A 23,365-nucleotide genomic window follows, 5' to 3' on the forward strand; every position below is an offset into this window, starting at 1 on the left:
TTTGTCTTTATTAAATTTGTGCAAGTCCTGGTATGACACCGTCTTCAAACGTTTATAAATCAATGTAGTATTTACCATTCAAATTAAAGGAAATGCAATTAATCTATTACAGCCCCAAAATTAAGTCATGCTTACTTTTTTATCAGTGAGTGGTGAAAAATAAATAATAACACAGTATAAGGATAAGTGAAATCACACTGTTATAAAGAAATGTAGCATTTAAAAAAACTCTTTGTTGCTGATTAACTTTATCAGAGGAAGGGAAAAGGGCAAGAGGACTACAGTTCCTGATTGAAAAAGTCTTGTTCCATAATTACATGGAGAAAATCTGATTACTTTATGTCTATTTCTTTTCTAAATCATTGATTGACTTGGGCATACCAATTCGGGGAAACTTTACTTTTATCTTTATAAAAACAAATCAGAAAGTCGGATATCCCATTAGAATTCAAAAGATTAATTTGCTATTCTTTTTTTATTGCCTCACTTTTGCTATCACCAGCGAGTGCTTTCTCATTTGTCTGTCTAATAAAATTCACAACAACAGCACACAGCCTTACAAATCGCCAAAACAACACCACAAATCTTTCTGCTCCTGTATTACAAACACTTATCCAATAACACTTCCTTTTTCCAACTTCCCTTTTCGAAGGAGACATTCTGACTGGTTAGCGCAAAAGTTCAACGTGTTGTCGATGCTCGACACGAGCTTGCGCATTTATTTATTCAATGCTGCCACTTCTGACATCTGTGATTGGCTGAATGGATTGTACGAAGATGGAGCTTCCGCCTTGCGACAACATGCGGGGCGGCTATTTTATATGGTGACACTGACATTAACCGGTTGTTCTCTTAATCAAAAAGATGCTATGTTGTAATCTGTAATCTGTAACTATCCCAACTGGTGTTTTATGTCACGCACGACCTCACCGTGATCAGCAAAGAATCAGTGTGTGAGTGTGCGTGTCCTCCCAGCCTACATATGTAGTAGCTCTGCCGGTGCATCTGCTCGGCTCCACATTTGCTCATTTTCATATAAATCAGCCACGGAGAGTTCAAACCTTTTGATATGTTCAAGTGGTCATAGGTAGGGATGTCCACATGAATTTGAATGTGTTTGTAATCGGTCCCTTCCGTCACTCCCAACGAGACATGGAGAGAGCGCATATCAGAGCCCCAACAAGCTCCAACATATTTTCAATATTCAGTTTCCGTGTTGCCATGGTGAAAGCAGATCTACTTTTATTTTCAGTGGACCAACCTGGACACGTCCCTAAATGCGTTGGCACTATCTTGGATGCTTTTTACTGAGTTGTGTTCAATGTTTAGGCAAACATGTTAAAATGACCAGGCGGTGTTTATGTCAAGATATTCTGTTGTGATACAGATGAGGTATGTTCCATGTTTTGAATCTACATTCATTCGCTTGGTTTCTTTACCTTCTGACCATGTCGCTGTCGAAGTTTAGGCAGAAGACACTTGAATACAAATGTCTTTGTTGTTTGTGGAGATTATCTTGAATGATACAACAATATAATTTAAACAGACTAGGAGCAATTTTTTAAGGTGTCCAGTATTTCACTTTCATTTTCATTTTCATTTCACAACAAAGAATGAGACATCACGACAATCATTATTCTTTACTGTTGCTTTGGGATGTCAGTTTGGCAAAATTGCTGTAGCCCTTACCATGAATGCTGGATGCAGTGGATGTGAGAGGCAGAATGATGATGATAATGACGATGATGATCATGACTGTCTATTCAATGTCTCAATAGAGGTGTGTGTGTGTGTGTACTACAAACCGGTGAGTCAATTCCACAACTACAGTGCTCATACTTTTGGGGGTTGAATTTTGTTTATATCCATACGGCAGTGGCTGAAGTGTATCAAGTACCGTACAGTTGCATAAAACAAAAGTATCGCCAACTGAGCGAGGGGCGAAGTGAAGTGGCAATCGAAATGCAGCATATTAGACCTGAAAGAAATGTGAAGAAAGCGGAAAGCTAACGTAAGGGGCTTGCAATCTGAAGGAAAAAAATGACACAAGAAATTAGAACAAACAGCGATGCATGCAGATGGCTGTCACAGTGATAGCAAAGATGTTGTTCATGATTGAGTGAAGATAAAGGAATAAAGGTGGATTGTGAGTTAGACACTGGGAGGTGAGGGGTTTTTATTTATATAGCAGAGGAAACAAGAGGGTGAGGTACAAGCAGTGAGTATAATTAGAACAGAACTGGTTTTTCAGCAGTAATGACAAGGCAAGACTGCACAGAAGAAACTTTTCAATTTTTAATAAGCATTGTCTTACATCAAAGATGTACTTCAACTTTAAAAATTCGAGAGGCCACTGAGGAAGAAAAGGGGGAGGCGGCTTGTTTGTTTTTGTTGTGGCCACGTCAAAAAGGTCGGTAGAAATTTGACAAAGACTAAACCTGCTATAATTACGAAGAGACAACTGATGACATCCCATTGTGACCTGTCCTTCAAGAGACCAAAGAAATTTTGGCAGGATACAGCGCAAAGTTCATAGCGCGAAAGTTAAATTATTAAACTTCCTAAAAGAACATTGGCCCTCATTCACAAACAGGAACAAGTTTTTGTTCTATTGTACTTCCAAAGACGAACGCTTTTCATGACCGTACTTTTTTGAAGACCTTGTACAAATTGATTTGGCATAAACCATCATTGTAACAAATGTTTGTGGGCATTTTTATGAAATACCACATCAGCTAATTGCACTAAAGGAGACTGCTACCGAAAAACACAGAAATTTACTCAGAAATTCTTGTGGTAATAATCACCAACACAGCAGAAATCTTTTGAGTTTTACAGTTACATCGGAACCTGACATATTCAACACCCACCAAGTCTCCTATTAGTTGGCTTTTTCTCCAATAGATTATCAGTACTTACTTATTTTACTCTAACTTATTCTACTGAAAGAGGTAGTCTGTTTTAGACCAACTGTGACATTTTGACAAAATTTATGTTGAGTAATGCTGGCACACTCTGATCTTGTGGTGAGTCTTTTACATGACATTGTTTCCTCTCTCCTTTGTCTCTCTTTAGGCGGATGCCAAGATGGTGTGTGACGTAGTTAGTCGTATGGAGGACACAGAGCCTTACTCCAGCGAGCTGCTTTCCTCCATGATGCGTCTCTGGTCCGACTCGGGGATCCAAGAATGTTTCAGCCGGGCTCGGGAGTACCAGCTCAACGATTCAGCGCAGTAGTACGTCCGTGTGTGTGTGGGGGTGTGTGTGTGTGTGCGTGTGTCTAGACGTTTGTGCTCTTGCATCATTTCCAAAAGTCTGCGTTGTTTCATTCACCTTCTCCATCCCACATAATGAGTTTGCTGTCTGCACATTAATTTTGGGGAAAATAATAATAATAATACATCAGTTAACTGCTCCTCTGTTCCTCTCTGTGACTGAAAATGAAATCTCGGATTTCCCCCCCCCCCAAAAATATGTACTTTTTTGCCTTTACTACTAAAGAAAACATGAAGCACAGATGACATTAAAATGTCAAAATACGTTTTGCATTTATGTGATGAAAGACTTACCCGAAGTGACCCTATTTCCCTCCTGGAAAACTTCTGTTCAACTTTTTTTTTTTTTTTAAAGATAAACACACGCACACACTTCAACACAATAAATATCACATTTTGGCAGATTTGCAGGACCTGGAGTCTGTGCTTGTTCTCTATAATTTTTAGGCAGTGAAGACTGCTGCTCGCTTGAAGCATGTCTTGCTGCATGTAACACGCCCAACACACACACACACTGAAAACCCTCTTAGATGGCTCTCATGACACTAGGCTAGAAATGTATTTCTTGGTCAGGATAAAGAGCCTTGAAAAGTTCCACTCATGGCTTTGCCACCACTGAAGTGGAACAGTGGTCCAGGTCCGGACATTGTCCGTCTGACGGTCCATCTGGCGTAGGTTGCTAGTTCAGTCTGTATTTCATCTGTCTCTGGCTGTTCAGAGTTTGTTCCACAACTTCTCTTGTAGTGTTTTTTCCTCTTGGGGTCTGGCTGAGGCCTTTTCTCTTCTTTGTCCAACCTGCACAACTGGACCGGGCAATGCAAAGATTTTGTCAGTGGGGAAAAACTGTAATTCATTGATGGCTTTTTTTTGTTGTTGTTGTTTTTAACGTGGCCCACCTTGTCTGGGTCAATGTAGGTTGTGCAGAACCTTGGGTCCATCAGAGAGGTCATGTCCAAGAGTTCATCCTTTACAGGGTCAGTTTATTCTCTATTGAGGAATCCCAATATGACTCACGGACCCAAATGCAGGAAAGCGGGGAGGCGAGAACGGCGCACACACAAACGTATTTAATTAAAGGAACAAAAAGACAAAACGAGAGAGAAGGGTGGATCATAAACTAAGTAATCAGGAGTTCCAAAACAACAACGATCAAAGAACCCAAACTCACACAAGGGAAAAAAGGACTAGTTGTGCAAACAGCAACTTGACATGACTTGGACAGAGAATACTTGACATTCACAATGAACTGATGAGGGCTGAAAGAAAGCAGGGAACTAAATACAGACACGTTGGACAAGAGACAAAGGATTGCAGGGATCTTATTGGCTAACACAAGGGACCGGTGGACCCAACAACCGACCGAGACAGACATATACAAATAGAACATAGGGAAAACATGAAACCAAATACTAAATCCAAATCAAAATCAACCTAGACAGGTCATGCATGACTAATGTTCATTTTTATTGCTTTAGTAAGCTTAGTGTCGTCTTCCTCAGATAGCAAAAAATGGTTTTAAACAAGAGGATAAGAGGTTCAATGTCGGAGACCGCCGACAGCACATTAGCTGAAGCCTTGAAGTGGTTTGGTTGCCTTGTTTATTGATTTACTGGTCTTGCCAAGATGGTGGCTTTTCATATCAAACACTATGGAAGAATCCTTAACACCATTCTCCATTTTATGAGAAGAATGTATCACTTAGCCATCACTATTAGTTAATTAATCATTAATAAGATAAAACACATACTGGTCTAAGTGTAAAAAAATGGTTTTCTATCTCAAAACTTTTTCAACCTAATTATGAAACAAGCAGGTGAGGTTAGAAACTACGGAAGCTCCTGGTTGTGAAAATCTGTGCGGCAGCCACATTGAGTTTTAAAGTTTTAAATTTTCTCCAGCAAAAAAATTAACACATGAATTAATAAAAAGAAATCGATATGTAGTCTCGTCCAGGCCTCGCTAAAACATTGTCCATCTGATAAAATCATTTTCTTTTTGAATACAATTTCAAGTACAAATAAAAAGTAACCCAAATAAAAAGCAAAAGCAGCGCGCACTCAAACACACACCACCCATTATTTATAATTTCCTCAATGTGATCATACACAAGCTATTACTGCACACAGTCAATTACCATTACCAGTAGCGGGACTGATTTATGCTGAGTGCTTGTGTGTGGGTGGAGATGGAGACAGCCGGAGAAAGGACAACAAATGAAGCGGGGGAGGGGAGCCTTTTACATTAAGTGCCATGTTTGTGCATGTAGTCCTTGTTCAACTGTGCACCATAGATCCTGTGAAATTACATGCTGTGACGTGAAGGAAAAAATGGACTGAGCATGATGGAGGGAGTATTTCTTCTATCGTGTCATGAGCAGAGAGCAGTAAACAGAAGATTCCAACCATAATGTGACTGACGCAGCATATAGAGTACTCATCCTTTTAATTGGATTCCTGACAGTTTGGACTGTTTCACATAGTTGTTGATTTATGAGGGGGGAAATGACTTGTGATATCTGTGCTGATGGAAAAAATGTGAAAATCATCACTCTGACACAGTTGAGTGAGTAAGAAAATAAGACATCAGCCAAGTTCATGAACTTTCTTTGCTCTTTGGCTGAGCTAAAGGGCAGAGCTTTCTTGGCTCATAGCAAAGTGTGTGGCATTTACGTCGACTTGGGCTAGCTAATTCTGATTGTGTAACTATTTCTGGGAAGTTAATCCAACCAAAGAACCATAAGTAGTCAAATAGACGAGTTTTGTTTTTCCAGTATTTCTTGCTTGGGGCAATATGGCAGACAAGTGGTTTGACACATCTGCCTTTAAGTTATGAGGTTTGGGGTAAATACATGTTATAACACATATATTATCATTACATCACCATACAAAACTTTATTGTGCTCATGATTTATTTGTTCTACTTTGGAAACAGAGCCCAATCCCTTTACGATCATGAGGTGCTCAAGCTCAACCGTGTACTGTTAAGCACAAAGCAATGCCTCATGTCCCAGTGACCCCTTCATTTGAAGGTTTGCTCGTGTGGAAAATGACAAGCTGACAACAAAGTAATGATTGACTATACAGTTTTAACTGGAGTCACTGACGGTGTAGTGGTGGACTTGCCTGATGTTGGTGCAAAACGCATGAGTTCAATACCCACTCAGTCACAGAGTGTGAATCACTATCAGCCTTGTAATTGACCAGGGAGGGTGCACTTTCCTTTGCCTAAAGTCGGCAAAATATGCTCTAGGTCCCCATGATTGTAAACAGGAGGAGCAGTATGGAAAATGACGACGGGAGAGTTTCAAGTAGCTGAGAAATACCAACGCCGCTCTCTAGGAGAGGGCTGGTGAGCCCCACTTCCTGCTGCGGGAAGCTTTCACCTTGCAGCAGCTCCTCTCCATTTGGGATGCCATCCAATAAATCCTCAAAATGCATCCTATTCCTTTCATTGCTCAAGTTTGAGGGTCTTATTCTTAGATGCTCTTGAGTGCCCTCTCCTGGCCAAAAATGGTCCAGCAGGCGCTTTTGTGCCATATCATTGACATTTGAAGCCTCGCGGGAACATAATGTGCCGTATATTCTGTTTACAGAGAGGGGCGACTATGCCTACAAAGAAGATCCATAAATGATCAGACCAGGCAAATCTCTGGAACGAAGGTCACTCGATGAAATCAATGAACAAGAATCTGGAGGTTAAAACAAAGCAAGTGTGTGGGGCACATAAAAAAGTACAGACAATAGGCAAGAGCACATAATAAGAGATGCCAGAGATGTGAAGCAAAACAGACTTGATATGAAAACCTGCACCTGATGAAGCCAAGTCTAATAATACTCACATGTGAAAGTCACTTAGTCAAATCGCGAGATCATTTACAGCATTTGTTTCATCATGGACAATGTAGCAGTTCCATGTGGCCAGAGATCATTTGAAACAACATCTGCATTTGTGTGAGCATGCTTGCATCATCTATGTGTGCACACATGCACACCAGTCGTGTGTGCTAAATGTCACATAAAAGATTGATGGCTGCTTCCTGTTGTGTTCCGGCCTGTGGAGTCGCTGTATGTGTGCGTGTGTGTGTGTGTGTGTGAGTCTATCCAAACACAGGTTAGTTCTCTTCTGTCGACCTCCGCTGCATCCTCCATGCTTTAAACAATGTTTCCAGTTCCCAAAGGTTTCGGCGAATAGAAAGGTTCTGCTTTAACTTCTAAATGGTGTGCATACCGGAAATGTGGAATGTATGTTAGGTTGCACTGTCGAAAGCAGAAAGTTGTATTCTGAGAGCGCTGCCTGAAGCCTCCTCTGCCCCTTTCTGAAACGGTTGCATGTTGACCTATTTACCACAATGCACATATGTGTATATGTGTCGTATAGCATCATTTCTCTATATAGTCTTGATGGAGTGAGATAAGAATGCAGACCGCAGGAGCTCTTGAAAGTGAAGTGTCTTATTTAACTAACAATCATCCTTTGCAATTTGAATTAGAGTCACTTAATTTATTATTCTCATTACTTACACCATCAAAACATTTTGATAACCGAATCCATCGTACTTATCCTCCCATTCATCCAGTGTTCATTTATTGCATTCATTGTTGTTATGCAGAAGACGGTTGGGTCACAGCCTTGTGCATATAATCTTCCGCATCCCAAAGACTCTCAGCGGGGTTAAGGCTTCCTTCAATGTGTGGAACTCATTTCTCACTTGTGAGGAGAATTGAAGTGAAGTCAATAGAACCGTCCTTGCTCCATTTGTAAATATGATCATGGTGTTAACAGTCTAAGACGGTATGATATGGCTATTCTTGCAGATCAATTTGAGCTGATTCAGCAATCTAATAATAATAATAATAATAATAATATTGCCTTTATTAGTCCCACAATGGGGAAATTCGAGATTCGAACGCAGGCCTCGTGGGGAGACTGGGTCCTGAACGCGGCGCCTTAGACCACTCGGCCATCCTATTTGGTTTCTTTGATTGATGTAAAATCAATCATCAGGTTCTTCTGAAGATGTTTTATAATGCAAAATCAAACTGAATTAGAATTATTCAATTAATAGATGGAATAATTCATTTGAAAAACATTCAATAGTGACGCCAGAAGTTCTTTTCAACTCAAGCATGGAGGATTGTGCTGTTCATTACCTTTAGAATCTATCGGATCCTTGCTGCTTCTCTTGCCAACTACGTAATTCTTTTGTGCATATAGTGGAACAACACTTACCATCATGTTTATCAGATCGAAGAAGGGATGCCAAGGAAACAAGATTCCCCGTGACTGACATTTTGTGAAAGAAAATAATAATACAATGTGTTCCAATTAATACTTTCATGTCGGTTGCATCTCTTATATCTGGATCATTATGTATTGTTAACAAAAAGTGCAATCATGCAAATAAATGTGCTGTATGATATACAGTGTTGGTAAAATTCAGTGTAGAAGGCCACAATTTGTATCTGTTTATAATTGTGCGTCGCCAATCAAACTGACAGTGTTGATAAGAGACAGGCACGACTGTCATATCAAAATTAATGATGAGATGAGATTCAAATGGATTCAGGTGAAACCATTATTTAAGATGTTTTTTCATCTAATGCGGTGTTGGAGGCGATTACAAATGGATTATCTCATCTGTAGCATAAAAGGATGAAACAAAATAACACGTTCATTTAGGTATTTTCCCATGCATTTGGTAATAATGTAGAACACTATTTCCGGTATATTATTATTATTATTATTATTATTATTATTATTATTACTAGTAGTAGTAGTATTACTTATAGAATACTGTAAATCAAAGGTGTTAAATTCAAGGCTCGGGGGCCAGATCCGGCCAGACACATTATTTAATGTGGCCCACGAAATGAATTCATGCGTGTCAATTTTCATGATCCCTTGCTAAAATCTTTACCACAACATTTCTAATGTTGAGATTTTTCAATCTTTTTTGCAAACCTTTTTGCAGTAATTCTACTATGACTATTACCTTTGTCTTTTCATTTCAAAAGTAGTAATCCAATGTGCTGTGTATAGTTTATAATATGATGAGATGATAAAACATTTATTTGGTTTCAACTTTCAGGGAAGCTGTAACTACAAAGTGCCTTGCATAAAAAAAAATGATGATCGATATTGCTTTTCAATATATACACAGTACGTGGTACACACATGACTTTGACACAAAGGGTCAATCGCTGCTCAGTGAACCTGGGTGTGAATGTGAGCATAAATGGTTTTCTGTCTCTGTATATGCCCTGTGATTTACTGGCGACCAATCTGAGGTGTAGCCATCCGTCCGCCCTGTCAGCAGTCTTAAGGCCTCTCCACACCAATCCAACGTCGGCCAACTGTCGCGTCAGCCTACAAATCGGCACTGATTCCCTGCTAACAGCCAATCATGGTGCTCATTTAACCCGACAGCCCGACCCGATTGTGCATGTTGAATCGGCCGAACACGCCCGCCAGTCGCCCTCAACAACGGCTCAGAATTTACGACGTGCCGTGCTCCACCAAATGGACGTGTACCGACTTTCCGATAGCGGATTGATGTGTTGAGGTCTTCAGGCTTCAGCCCCCCCGCTTGATTGCATGGCTCTCACCTGCATATCGAGCCGATCTTTCTGCCTCCCTCTTCCCCTTTGACCCCATTAGAGGGTGCATTCTTAAAACTGCCTCCATACTCACCAACAGAACTGTAAGATGTTGAAAACAAGAGCTCTGTATCGTGTATTCAAGAACAGAATATTTTGAGGATGATGATTCCAGTTTGGCACATACACGTACACACACACGTAAATCATTATCACTTCACAGCAAAGCATTTCATCTGGCTGCCTGTTGATTGAAATTGCATTGCCATGTGTGACACCTTCGGAGGACATATCGCACTGTCCTCCCACGCCGAAGGTCATAAATTCCAGTTTGCTTGAGGACGCAACTTCAAACCACACATTTTATCCATCTTGGACACACTTTGAGGTGCAGTACATGAATAACTACCTTTTTAAATGAAATGTTGAAGGAGCTGTTCCAACCAGCACCATTTATTGTATTTCTTTATATTGGAGAATAAATTGTGCAGAGCACGGTGGAGATGCTAAATTGCTGTCTGAAAAAGCAATGGATATGTGTTTCTAGTTATCTTTATCTTCAAACATGACAAACAAGGAGCAGAGTTGAGAAGTACCGGGTTATATATTCCGTGTGTGTCACACCAGATGTTTGCGTGTTATGTTAACAAACATTTTATTGTCCTTCATCAGTTAGGCTATTTTAGGGGAAAACTAAGTGTGCTCTTAATTAGTGATATGAGTCAGCGTGGGTTCAAAATGAAATCTCCATCCCATCTCAAAGGAATATTAACATTTATGGCATTCCCCCATATTGTCTGATATTATCATCATGCTTCAATGCATATAATCCAACCATTATTCCTGTCCATGTAATCAATCGACCTGAAACTCGCTGTGTGTGTGTGCATGCGTGGATTTGTGTGTACGTGTGTGTATGTGCACGCATGAATCACCGATTCTCCATCCTTTATCTTGTTCTTTCATTCTTAGCGAGGTAGGTCAGCATCCATCAAATGCTGCTGAAGACACAGCGTCATTTTGAAACACATTTATAGACTTCTTACACAAGATGCATGCAGATGGCTTTATTCCCTTGTTGTCGTCGCAACTCGTCCATCTTCCTGCGTAACTATCTGTCAGCTCAGAGCAATGACACCGTAAATATTTCTGAATTGGAAACTCCAGAGGCGAAGAACTTCATCTGTCAGCAATGACAATTTGTAGGAAGAATGGGATGGATTTTATTGATACCGATGCTATTACATTATTCATATCGTTGTATTATATCATGGTATTTATTACCTTTCTGAAGTATTGAACAGAATTTCACGGCAGAAAACATCAGACCGCCAAGTAGTTAATTTTTCATTGTTTGGATGGTGAGGTTTTGTGCTCTACCGCTATAGTTGAGTTACAAAAGTATGTTATTGCAGCTGAATAATTGCCACCACATTAAACATTAATTATTGCAGTACCATTTAACCATCCACAGATTCTCAGTAGCGGATGTCTTCGTGTAAGCGCAGTCATTCCGTAGTTTGATTTCGTTCTCTTCTCGTCATGTAATATTTTTGCGTCCCTGAATCTGAGCCTTTGGATTAGTGAAATATTGCTTTTGTGAATATTTCAGTGTGTTTTGTAAAACTAATTTTCATATTTGTGATAACTATCTTATTTCAATACACGGTTAAGTAGATAAAGACTGCTCGTTAACAATATGTATGTCCTTTATTGTGCAGCTACCTAGACAGCCTAGATCGGATCGGTGCTGCCGACTACCAGCCAACAGAGCAGGACATTCTGAGGACCCGGGTGAAGACTACAGGCATTGTGGAGACACACTTTACCTTCAAAAACCTCCACTTCAGGTATGAATACAATTGACTTGAATCGTGACTCAATGCACACACAAACAGAGCGACTTTATGGCATATTCCCTGCAACTCTGCTAATACTGCCGTTAAATGTCTTGATTGTAATAGTAGCCTCTAAAAATAATATACCGCTTTCATTTTCAAATTCAGTTTGCCTATTTCTTACATGTGTGCATCTACGGGTACTCTCGGTGTGCAGAATATATCCAGAAGCCGCACACATTGCACAATCGAATGCTCAAATGCATGGGAGAAACTTGAAGACTTGCTGAGTCCACTCTTTAATGATCAAAACTTTCAGATCAAACTTAAATTACTTTCCTCATTGATTTGTCACATAAGGAACATCTTGATAAAAAATTTTATTGACTATGTTCAAGGCAGGCGGGAGACAAATCTATATTTTTAAATTCTCACGAATGAAAAATTTCCGACTGAACTGAACACAGCATAGTGTATAAACAAATATATTTGCTTACACAATTTTCTAAAATCCTTGAGAAATGATTTGTGATCAGATGAGAGAGCTTTACTGAAAAAACATAATATCTTAAGCAATAATCAGTACAGTTTTAAAACAACCAGTCAACAGGATTAGCGTTCATGAAATTCATGGACGAAGTAACCACTGCCAGTTGAAAAACTGGGGCCAGATATGTTGAAGTGGTCATTGGTAGGGATGTCCACACAAATGTTGGTGCCAATTGATCAGCGTTTTAGGATATTCATTATAATCAATGAAAGTACAATGATATCCAATGGAGAGTTTGTGATCGGTCAATTGAGTGACTTCCACAGAAACATGGAGAGAGTGGGGGGGGGCGTGGCCACATTCCCTCATTAAGAGTTTTCAAGTCGTCACTTATTTCGCCACAATTAATGTCCTAAGAAGAAAATGAAAACTAATTTCAGTTTCCTGATCAAAAAATAAATATAAACTGAGCTTGTTAGGCTAGATAATTCCTTTAAGAAAAGACAATCCAGAAAATTTGGACAGAATCAAATTCAGGACTAAAATAAAAGATCTGTTTCTGTAAGTGGTGTGAAAGTATGGAACAATCTTGAGAAAGCTCTGAAAGTATGTCAAATCCAAATTGAGCATTAAAACCTTTGGAAACACTCACTATGTAATACAACTGTTGTATCAGATCTGATTAATTAAAGGCAGCTGTTTCGAATGTTGTGGCCACAAAGTGTACTTCAACATAGCACAGGCTAATATGGGATGAATGTGCTCTCTGTTTACACCTATTACACAAATTGTTGTTAGATTGAAACGCTCACTTGGAATATGAACTTTTAACTCATTTACTGCCGTTGACGTCAAGGATCCATTTTATTTACTCGGCTGGTCGTTAATGAGTTAATATTTAAGCAATAAAATTAATTGAATCCTGTACTGAGCATGTTCTGTTGAGATGCTTAAATAGTTCCGACTCAGTTGCTATTACGTGGCACTATCCCGCTGAATGGGCAGCCTCTGGATTACTGGACTGATCTGGAACCCATCAGCCTTTCTATCATTCCACTCATGTGATATACAACCTGCTTGCATTCACTTCCTCTCATGGAGGACACTTACAACTGGACTTGAAGCATAAAATAAATGGGAGTGATCCTTCCCGAATTAGACTTCAGGTAATATACTGCCTTATACAGCTCACATTCCATTATTGTCTCAAGATTCAGAAGCGAGACAGGAATGTGAAATATCTTAAGTGGAACTTGAGTGTTACAGTCGATGCTGAATGGCTCAAGCTGAGGTGGTGGAGTGGTTTGACAAAGAGAATAGCCGGAATTCTCTATTAGACGTTCCCTATAAGTTATCAGAATTACTTTCACAGTTATGCTGCACATTAAAGTGTGAGGTTCCACTTGACTCTAACTAAACCAGTTTAAAAAAAAATGAAAAAAGAGCCATAAGTATGGCAGCCAACTGTTATAGGTTTTTTCAAAACCAAGCAAAGCCTCGGTTAATTAGATTTGTTGAATTTAAAATAATGCCTTGCTTAAAATAGACATCTCCTTTTCCCCCCTCATCAGTCAAAAAATACCAAGTACCACACAAAAAACAACTAAAAACAAAAAAAGGAGCAAGTGCCTGCTATTGCTTTAGGAGCAAAATTATAATCTTATATCTCACTCGAGCTGTTCAAGGACGTGCTTCGATCGTACGTGAACGTCATGACACTTAAATTGTGAAAAATTGGTTCAGATTCCAATTGCGCTGCTATATTGATGCGAGCCAAATATAAAAGGAAGCAAAAATAGAAAGTGCCAATCTGAAGGAGTTACACATACACGACAATCATGAGCCATGTGTCATATCTAGTCAATTTCAGGACAAACAAGCAATCTCACTCGCATTCACAATTTCAGCCACTTTTGAGTCTTCAATTCACCTAACATACAAGCTGGGAGCATCTGGGGATAAAATGTGCAAACACGGGGAGATCATGCAAACTCCACACATTAAGATTCAAAACTCGGCCCTCAGAACGGTGGGGCAAACGAAGAGCTATTACAACGTGCTGCTTCAATTAAATAATAACATGTGTTAATCCTATCTCAATTTGCATAAACATGGTCTTCTATGAGGTTAATTAAATAAAATCCCCTTTCCAGTATTTGATTGAATCCGGCGTATAGCAAAGCTGTCAGATCTTTCTATTATGAAAAGTGACCATTACCTGAGCCTGATGATGTTTTTAAGGCTTGTCTGTAAACATGGAAATGATCTGTACTTTCCATCTGTCAGGCTGTTTGATGTTGGAGGTCAGAGGTCAGAGAGGAAGAAGTGGATCCATTGTTTTGAGGATGTCACTGCCATCATTTTCTGCGTCGCGCTCAGTGGATATGACCAGGTGTTGCACGAGGACGAGACCACGGTAAGGATACTTGCTCACCTAATTGTCTTGCTTTTCTTACTGATTTACACTACAGGGTTCAAGTGACCCAGTCACATTTTTTTTCTGAGATGTGGTCCACTTGACACTATACTTAGAGTATATGTTCAGAGCCGAGTGGGACCACAAAAATGTTTGTGTTGGTGGGGGAGATTTGAATTGAATATATGACAGTGCAACTGCAGTAAAATCCAACAGATGGGATCCATCCTGCCATTGAGCGGACTTGATTGAAATGCATTTATCAATGACCTATACACAGCAACTACGCAAACAAAACACCGATTACGGCACAGCACAGTAGTCTAAGTCAATATGTCATCACTACCTTGTGTAAACCACTTATGTCCAATTTTGTATTTTTCTTTAAACATTAATGGGATGTCTGTAATGCAGATACCCCATTTACGTAAAAATGAAAAAAAATGAACCTAAGTGTTTTTTACTGGACAGCGACGATATGTAGGTCAAACTAACTGAGATGTGATGTCAGATATCTTTGCATAAGCCCTGTGATTCAGTGGCAACCATTCCAGGGTGCACGCCGCCTCAAGTCAGATCGGAGAGGCTCTAGGAATCTCAACACAACTTTATTTATTGAACACTTTAAATCAACATCCACAGCTCCCTACAAAAAGCTGCACAATACATAAAGTAAAAGTCAGACATAATACAACCGAGACAGTTAAATAAATAAATTAATAACATCAAAAAGGGTTTTGAGGCCTGCATTACACTTCCATCAATAATCGGTAAATGGTGACTCAAGACTAACAACCACAAGGGGGTGCACAATGTTGTGTAAAAATATCGATATTGCGATATTGCCCCATGCAAAATGCAATCGCAGAAGATCAAAGAATCAAAGACATGTAAGTACCGTATTTTCCGGACTATGAGCCGCTACTTTTTTCCAAGATTTTGAAGCGTGCGGCTAATACACGGGTGCGGCTTTTCTGTGGATTTTTCTTTCAGCGGTAGGGGCGCTCTGTAGTGCAGAAAACATGCGAAATAAATCTTGAATGTTTTTTTCTCTTGGGTCTGTTCCGTTTTGATTAGCAAGTTGTTGCCGTGTTAAAAGGCACTGTTTTAACAAACTGTTTATGTAACTTTGTGTTTTCACAGTACAAAATCGTTCAGTACATGCAGTGAAAAACTAATTTTTTTCAACATAGAAAACTGCGGCTTATACCCTGGTGCGGTTTGCATATTGTGTTTTTTTTTTGTTTGTTTGTTTTTGTTTTTTCTGGGCATTGCTGCGGTTTATAGTCCGGGAAATTCGGTAGTTTCTTATCGATTATATGCTTTTATCTGAATTGGACCAGTCAGACACAAACTTGTAAAAAATGTTGAACATTACCTATCGTAATTGAAATAATTATCTCAGAATAGCTTGCTTATTTTGCTGCAATGAAAAAAAATGTCATTTGTTCATTATATAATAAAAATGACTTTTTTGGGGGGTTACATTTCATCGCTCTATTCAACTACCATATTGCATATTACATTTTTTTTTCCAATATTGTGCCGTCCTTTCATGACTTTGTGACTTTGGTGATGTTTTTAAAAGCGAAATCCCATGGACCTTTTTATTATATCTTATTTTGTATATTGTGTATTTGTCATTATATGATTAGGCAAGAAATTGTAATGAAATCAATCTTTTCAGACTCCAGTCAAGGTTATATTCAAAGTAGCTTGAATAGTTTGTTATACAAAACACTTGAAAACTGTGCTCTACCTCTGAGGCCCAAAAATCAGAGTATGTACTGCATTTAAATCACATTGACATACTGAAATGGATTTCTTGATACATTATTTATCTGCTTGACAAGCTAGAATGTAGCAGCTAAGATCAGGCCAATAACTATTGGATGATGACAACCACAATGGATTACTGTTTAAGAATTGAAGACAATTTATGAGTACATCCCAGTTGGATACTGGTTTACACGTGTTCCTCATTGTGGTTTAAATCACGATTAGAACATCTGTGTGTGGAATTTGCATGTTTTTCCCATGTTTGTGCACATTTTCCGCAGTTAACTGTATCCATATGTCCACTACTCACAAAAAGTTTGGGATATCCAAGTGAACTCAGCACCTTGTTAGAGAACAGCAAGTTGTACCAAAAGTACAGAAACACTGAATAGTTGGACATGTGCATTCAAAAGTTTCAAAAAAGTCAAATTAAGTTCAGCGGTAAAAGTTCTGTTACTTTTTAGGTTTGCCTGTGGTTCAACGGCAAATACTCCACACTTATTGACTAAAGTTTGAGGGTATAGACTACAGTTACACACAACCCTAATGAGGACACGCGGTATAAAAAATTTTAATCTGAAGCTATAGAGGCCCCCTTGCGTGCGACAGCAGAGTATAAACACACATTAAAGCCTTTAATAGTACACATTTAAATTAAGGCTGTCAAAATTAAAGCGTTAACTCAGGTGATTAATCCAAAATTTTTTAACTCGGTTAACTCCGTTTGATACTTAAAAAATAATTTACATACATGTCAATATTGTGCCATCTTAACTGTACATCATTAGCACGTCTCAGAACAAAACACTGTGTTTAACCAACACTGCTGGAGTGTGGCGCTTGTGGGCAGTTTTGAGACATGTTTCGAAGAAAAATGCCTGTAAAGATGTCTCCATTTGAGTATATTTAAGAAAGTTATTAGAACAGTCTTTGAATTAAATGTACGTCATATTTGGTGATTTTGCATCAATTCCAAGATATTAGTTAAGTAAATATCTGTTACAAGCGTCGCAAAATATATTAGTTGAAAAATGTGATTAATCGCAATTAATCATGAATGTTTTTGTGAAAATACAAAGAATACCAGAAGAAGCAATAATTCGCATATTTATTAAATAGAACACACATGCCAGGCCTACATTTCACGATGAATTGTATTTTGATGTCTGCAACTCAAAAAGGAAAGTTTGGCAAACATTTGAAGTAACGCAGCATCTCAAGTCTAAATTTCAAGTACAGTAACGCAGAACAGGAAAGTAAAATTAAGTCTAACTTTTGAATAAAAAAACAAAACAAGTAGATGCAGATTTCAAGTTTAATTCGTTTACCGTTGAGTGATGTGCAGCTGCACTGAGGCCTTTCTTTCACACCGAAAGGTTGCAAAATGCTTGCGAATTCTGGTCATCGGGTTCATTGGATGTTTGGTCTTAGGATATGATGTCTTTGCTTTGGAAGTGCTGCTTAATGTCATAAAGCCAACATCTCGCAACACATGTGACACAACAGCTTTGATCTGTCTGCTGGAAGAATAGAAAAGTACAAGTCGGTCCATTCATTTTGAAAAACTCTCTTTTCTGAGTATGCTTTGATTACTCCACAACTGTGCAGTCTGTGACAGCGGCGCATGTGGAAAAAAAAAAAAAAAAAAAAAACTGCATGTGAGGACCGGCCATTTGGGAGATGTCCCGAATTACCCCATTGCCAGCCCGCCCCGGGATGAATATAATATACTGTAACTGTATTTCAACATTTTTTGCTTTTTTGATGCCATGGCATGCTTATGCCCGAGCATGTAAAAATGGTTCCTATGTTATTGTTTGGTGCATGTAAATGTGGACAGAGGGGAAGATTGACGACATACTGTAGTGCGCTTGAGAAGCTGATGTCATGTGACCTAAAACAAAGAGTCTCATTTGAATATGATGCATGCTGGTCGATATTTATAGGCTTGAAGTGTATCCTCTGAGAATTGGTGCTCGGTCGCTGCTCTATTTACGCAGATGTCTTCGTGCCTCTTTGTGAGTTGGGAGCGCCGCAGAGTCTCCCCTACTGTGATGATGTGTCAGCTGTGCAGATGTCAACCGCTGTGCTATTTTTAACACGACTGTGATCATGTTTGATGGATGACAATGTGCGGGCGATCTGCCACAATATTCGCAAAGGTCCCTACCATCCTCCAACGTAAGATCAGGCGCTAACTTCTTGTCAGAATCACAATGAAATCAGAATCAGAATGCACTTTATTGTTATTATACTCTGTGTACAACGGGATTTGAGAGCGCAAATATTCCAGTAATGGAAAAACAACCACACAGGGACGATTTGTTTCAATTCCCAGTAAACTCACCTCTGCAGCTCCGTCTGCAGTGCTGCACCACCGATGCTTTAATTAAGCATGTGCTTCCCCATGAGACTGACGTATGGCACGGTCTGCTTTAATGAGACAGTGTGCTGCTGATCAAAGAGGTGTAATTATTAAAGAACAAACACTCGTGTGAATTTATCACGACAACATGAGGAAATGAAGTGGGAAGCTCTGCTCTACTTTCTTATTGACCAGACACATCCATCACATGCATCGTATTTCGGGAGTAAAGAAAGGAACAAAGCAATTCCCCAGTGGGATAAACACAACATCACCAAACTAGGAGAGTCAAAGATATTTGAGGTCCCACGAACGTGATCTTTTACTTTAACTTGGTTTCTTTTTTGAAGTACATCCAAAGTAGGATCTCTGTAGTCGCAGAAAGAAGTTGCTCTTCTCCTTTGGGTGAAGCACAGCATATGAAAGGGAAGATGACTGTTTCACTTCCCCACAGTGCAAAGTTGTGCTGCTAACATTTAGAGCAGCCCTATCCTGTGGAATGGGAGCATTTATAAATAGTTGTAAAAATGTATCTACATTTGCAGGATAGTGTTTCAAAAGAAAATCAATCAACTGGAGCTAAAACAACAGAAATGTGCTTTGATGCATGCAATCGATCCGCCCTTCAATTTTCTATACCATTTGTCCCCATTAAGGTCGTTGGTTAACTAAAGCCTATTCCGACTGACTTTTGGCAAGCGATGCTGGTTGCTGCCGCGCAAAGAAATGCGTTTAAAATGTCTTTGCTCTAAATGCATATTATTTAAGAATTTAACTGTATTCAATTTTAGTATTCCGAATGCTCGGTGTTGTCACGTTCAAAATTGAAAGAATTACGAAGTGAGCCAATATTAACCCCTACACGCATCATTTTGATAGTTTTCTGACCATTTGTAATTTAGATTGACCACATTATTCCTCCTTTTGCATTCACTTGCAACAAATAAGTACAGTACACTGGCGATGGATTTTTTTTTTCCTCCCAGAGTAAAACGGGGACTTGGCCCGAGACAAGGGGAGTCTGAGAGAGTAATTTATGAATATGTTTTATAGTATCAAGTGAAATGCTCTAAACTGAGGCTACACAGATTTCTGCCGGGGTTCTGGTACTTTTTCACCTTGCCATGGTGTAGCGCCATCATTGGGGGTACCGTGATATTTTTATACTTACATTTTGTTGGCATCAATCTGTAAAAGGCTTAAAAATAGATTTGACATTTTCCATTTTGGAAAAAAGGTTTCAATTATTTTGCTCTGGGTTGGATGTGCGATATGTTTATAGTCCGCCTTTGGACACACACGCACACACACCCCAATTTTCTTCTCTTGGTTCTCTTGTTGCTGTTTGAAGACAACTTTCTCACTTTTATGAGCAGGCACACACATTCACAGGCATTCTTGCTGTCCTTCGATGTGACAGCTGCTTTGGGGCGAACTGGTTTCCTGCCTCTTTTCACTGTTCGATGTATACGTGGGGTGTGTGCGTGTGTGTGTGTGAGCGAGTGTGTGGATAACGCTGTGTTCCGGGGAAGTGTGTCCCTTGTATTTTCGCTTCCTGCTTTAATCTCCACCTCGCAGCATCTTTGGTACCTTCCACTTCACCTGTCACTCTCACCCTTGGCTGTCCTGTCTAAGCAATCAGCAGTCAGATGTTCCACAGATGCTCCGCCCACCAACAGGTATGAGCCTTTTGGAAAAGCAAATGAGCTTAGCATTATTTCCTTGCATTTGTGCGTTTATTGCATGCTCTTTGTCCACTGCCCTTGACCTGCCCGCATACACATAAAGTTTTTAATTCATGACAATGAAATGCTCTTTATTATTTGTGTCTTCCAATTACATGAAATATTTGAATGAGTTGTTTTTATTTTACCTGTTGATAAATAGTTATTATAGCTCAGTATTTTAATTCATTTTTTCCCTTTTGCTAATTTAACAGTTTCTCGAATTTAGAACTATGCCATGTTATTATTCTAGCATGTATTTAACCAATTTAATCAAACATTGGGCATTTTCATTCAACTCATTTTCAAATGTGCTGCCATCATAGAAAAAAAAACCCAGAAGTGGTGAGCTACGGCCTCATACAATTACACTGGGCAGTGACTCAAGGATAAAACGCTAACAATGCATGGCTTTGATTATCACACGTTAATTACATAATCACGTAATTTACTTTGCACTGTTTTCCTGTTTTTTTTGTGTTTGTTCCACCTGCATGCACATATTGTCATTTTCTGGACATTTTGGATTTGTTTGCCTTTCTACATGAAAAGTCCATTTAAATAGTGTTTAATGTCTCTGCAGAATCGCATGCACGAGTCTCTGAAGATGTTTGATTCCATCAGTAACAGCAAGTGGTTTGAAGACACCTCCATCATCCTCTTCCTGAACAAAAAGGACATTTTTGAGCACAAGATCACCAAATCGCCACTGTCCATCTGCTTCCCTGAGTACACCGGTACGTCCACATAGGGCAGCAAAAATATTTCCGTTTTAGGGTCCGCTTCCATGTCATTTTAAACTAAGTCTATTTCTCACTTTGAATGACATACTTGAATTACAATGTTGTATCTGATTCATCAGTTCCTAAATCTATTCAATTAAAACTGCAGGCGTGTTATCAAGTCATCATTCACTACGGTTTGTGTTGCAGTTCTGCTCTGAGACGCAACACTGACTTATTAATTCCAAAATATAAACACATAAAACACAACAGTCACAGCACCATCAAAACGGGAAGCAGTTTACATCCCAAGCCAACTTCTGTATTTGCCCCGGCTTAAATGTCACTGTCCAGACGCAATACCAATACATTCTCAGTATTCAAACATATATTTCTCAATATAAATTGCTTTGCATTGTATAACTACTATGCCATTGAGATCAGTGTGATACATATTACTTGTATAACTAGAGCACAATGCCAAATTAACAATTAATTAATTATTTACATACAGATGCACGCATCGTTGCACCCCCAATATATGACTATATGTTTTACTCAACACTGGCTGTGAATGCCTGTGATGAATAGAGAGCAGCTGACAGGCTCATGTTGAAGAGATGCAACGGGAGAGAAGACAATCGGGAAAACAATAGAAAGTGAGAAAGATTGAGAGCATGTGGGTAATTGGGAAAACGTCAAAAGCAAGATTGTGGGAATGCAGAGTCGAAAGGGCCGCGAACAGCACGACTGTGAGAAAGGCAAGATTAAAATTCCAATCAGTCCCGTTTGCTGTCTTCATCTCTGTGCATGTTCTGATGGTGTTGCAATTGAAGCAGACAGACACGGCACGGTGCTGCCAATGACTGAGAGCCAGATATGTTTGTGACACTTGGCCCGCAGATGACTCCGCTCACCACCATCTGACTCAATCTAACAGCATTTTAACAAGTGAAAAGCTGCAAATCCAGCCCTTGCCTTAGTGAGAGTCACGGTCGATTATGGATGCGGACCACAGGGCATGCAGTAGATTTGTGAAATGAATCAATACGTGCTGTGAATTACCGTTGCTACCTTTGAGCTCTCGTTCATTTGCAGTAGTCCAAGACCGTGGTGCCCAAAATAACACATACTTGTGGTCTAATTTTAGAATTGAACCGCTCCTTTTGTATTTGGTGCAGGCATCATACGAGCATATAAGTAGAATGCAACAGGCGGATTGTGTTTTTCAGCAAATAGTGCTGAGAGAATTTGTTTTTTAAAAAAAAAAAAAAGGACAGCCTGAAAAAGCTTTCACCACTCCAACGGTTATAAAAATGCCATTATGACATTTTTGTCTTCTCTGTCTCCACAGGGCCAAACACATATGTGGACGGAATCGCCTTTATTACGTCTCAGTTCAACAGCATGAACAAGTCATCAAATAAGGAGGTTTACTCCCATGTGACCTGCGCAACAGACACTGACAACATGCAGTTTGTCTTTAACGCTGCCACCGATGTCATCATCGCTGACAGCCTCCGTCGCTCCGGCCTAGCCTGATGATGACATGACCTCGAGGTCACCTCATATTAAGCGGGTTCTGGGTTCAATCCAAATACACGAATGCCATCAAATTGGCTCTGGGTGTGAATGTGAGTGTGATCAATAGCATGGCAGCCTGCGTGGATGGAACCTTAAGGTTGCTTGTGATATCATCAGCTTGCCTCATGATGTTCTCACACTCGCAGATATTGCTTCAAATTGAGTCTGAATAGATTAGAGAAACTTGTTGGCTGTACGATTCAGCGATTGCTTGAGTATTTTGTGCTTTGTTAAATCTTGTAGCCTTTTTCCATGTCCCTGCTATGAATGGATAATCAGCAGCATGCACATTGCAATAACCCAGGCGTGGCTCTACATACACTATCTGACATTTATTCCATTTTTCCTCTCTATTTTTCTATATATGTTTTGTACTGGATAAAAAACAACTTTATTGTTGCACATGATACTTACGGGAGCCATTATATTCTTGCATGGGCCGTCATAAAACCAGTTAAGAGTAAAGCCTGAGATGCTGTGTCCTAACTCAACCTGACACTTCTCAGAGAGCGCTCCAGTGGAACAATTGGCTTTATTGGGCTTCTTCTGCCATATTGTGTGCTGATGCATATGGGT

General features: G+C 39.5%; 1 protein-coding gene across 3 annotated transcripts in view; it reads left to right on the top strand.

Moving 5' to 3' along the window:
* The window catches only part of LOC148335490 (guanine nucleotide-binding protein G(o) subunit alpha), an 81,487-nt gene that overhangs the window by 52,568 nt on the left and 5,554 nt on the right, over positions 1–23,365 (top strand). The window contains exons 4-8 of one of the 3 annotated variants that reach the window (XM_088299644.1): positions 3,076–3,236; positions 11,593–11,721; positions 14,486–14,615; positions 21,067–21,220; positions 22,560–23,324. In XM_088299644.1, the coding sequence (XP_088155770.1) occupies positions 3,076–3,236; positions 11,593–11,721; positions 14,486–14,615; positions 21,067–21,220; positions 22,560–22,747 (762 nt within the window). In that variant the 3' untranslated portion in view covers positions 22,748–23,324. Of the gene's footprint in view, positions 1–3,075; positions 3,237–11,592; positions 11,722–14,485; positions 14,616–21,066; positions 21,221–22,559; positions 23,325–23,365 lie in introns of those variants that run through there. The other 2 variants (XM_088299645.1, XM_088299643.1) reach the window with 2 other exon arrangements.

The sequence above is a fragment of the Idiotropiscis lumnitzeri genome, chromosome 6 (genome assembly GCF_059441095.1).
Source record: "Idiotropiscis lumnitzeri isolate Australia: NSW breed Sydney's pygmy pipehorse chromosome 6, RoL_Ilum_1.0, whole genome shotgun sequence".
In the NCBI taxonomy this organism is placed as follows: Eukaryota; Metazoa; Chordata; class Actinopteri; order Syngnathiformes; family Syngnathidae; genus Idiotropiscis; species Idiotropiscis lumnitzeri.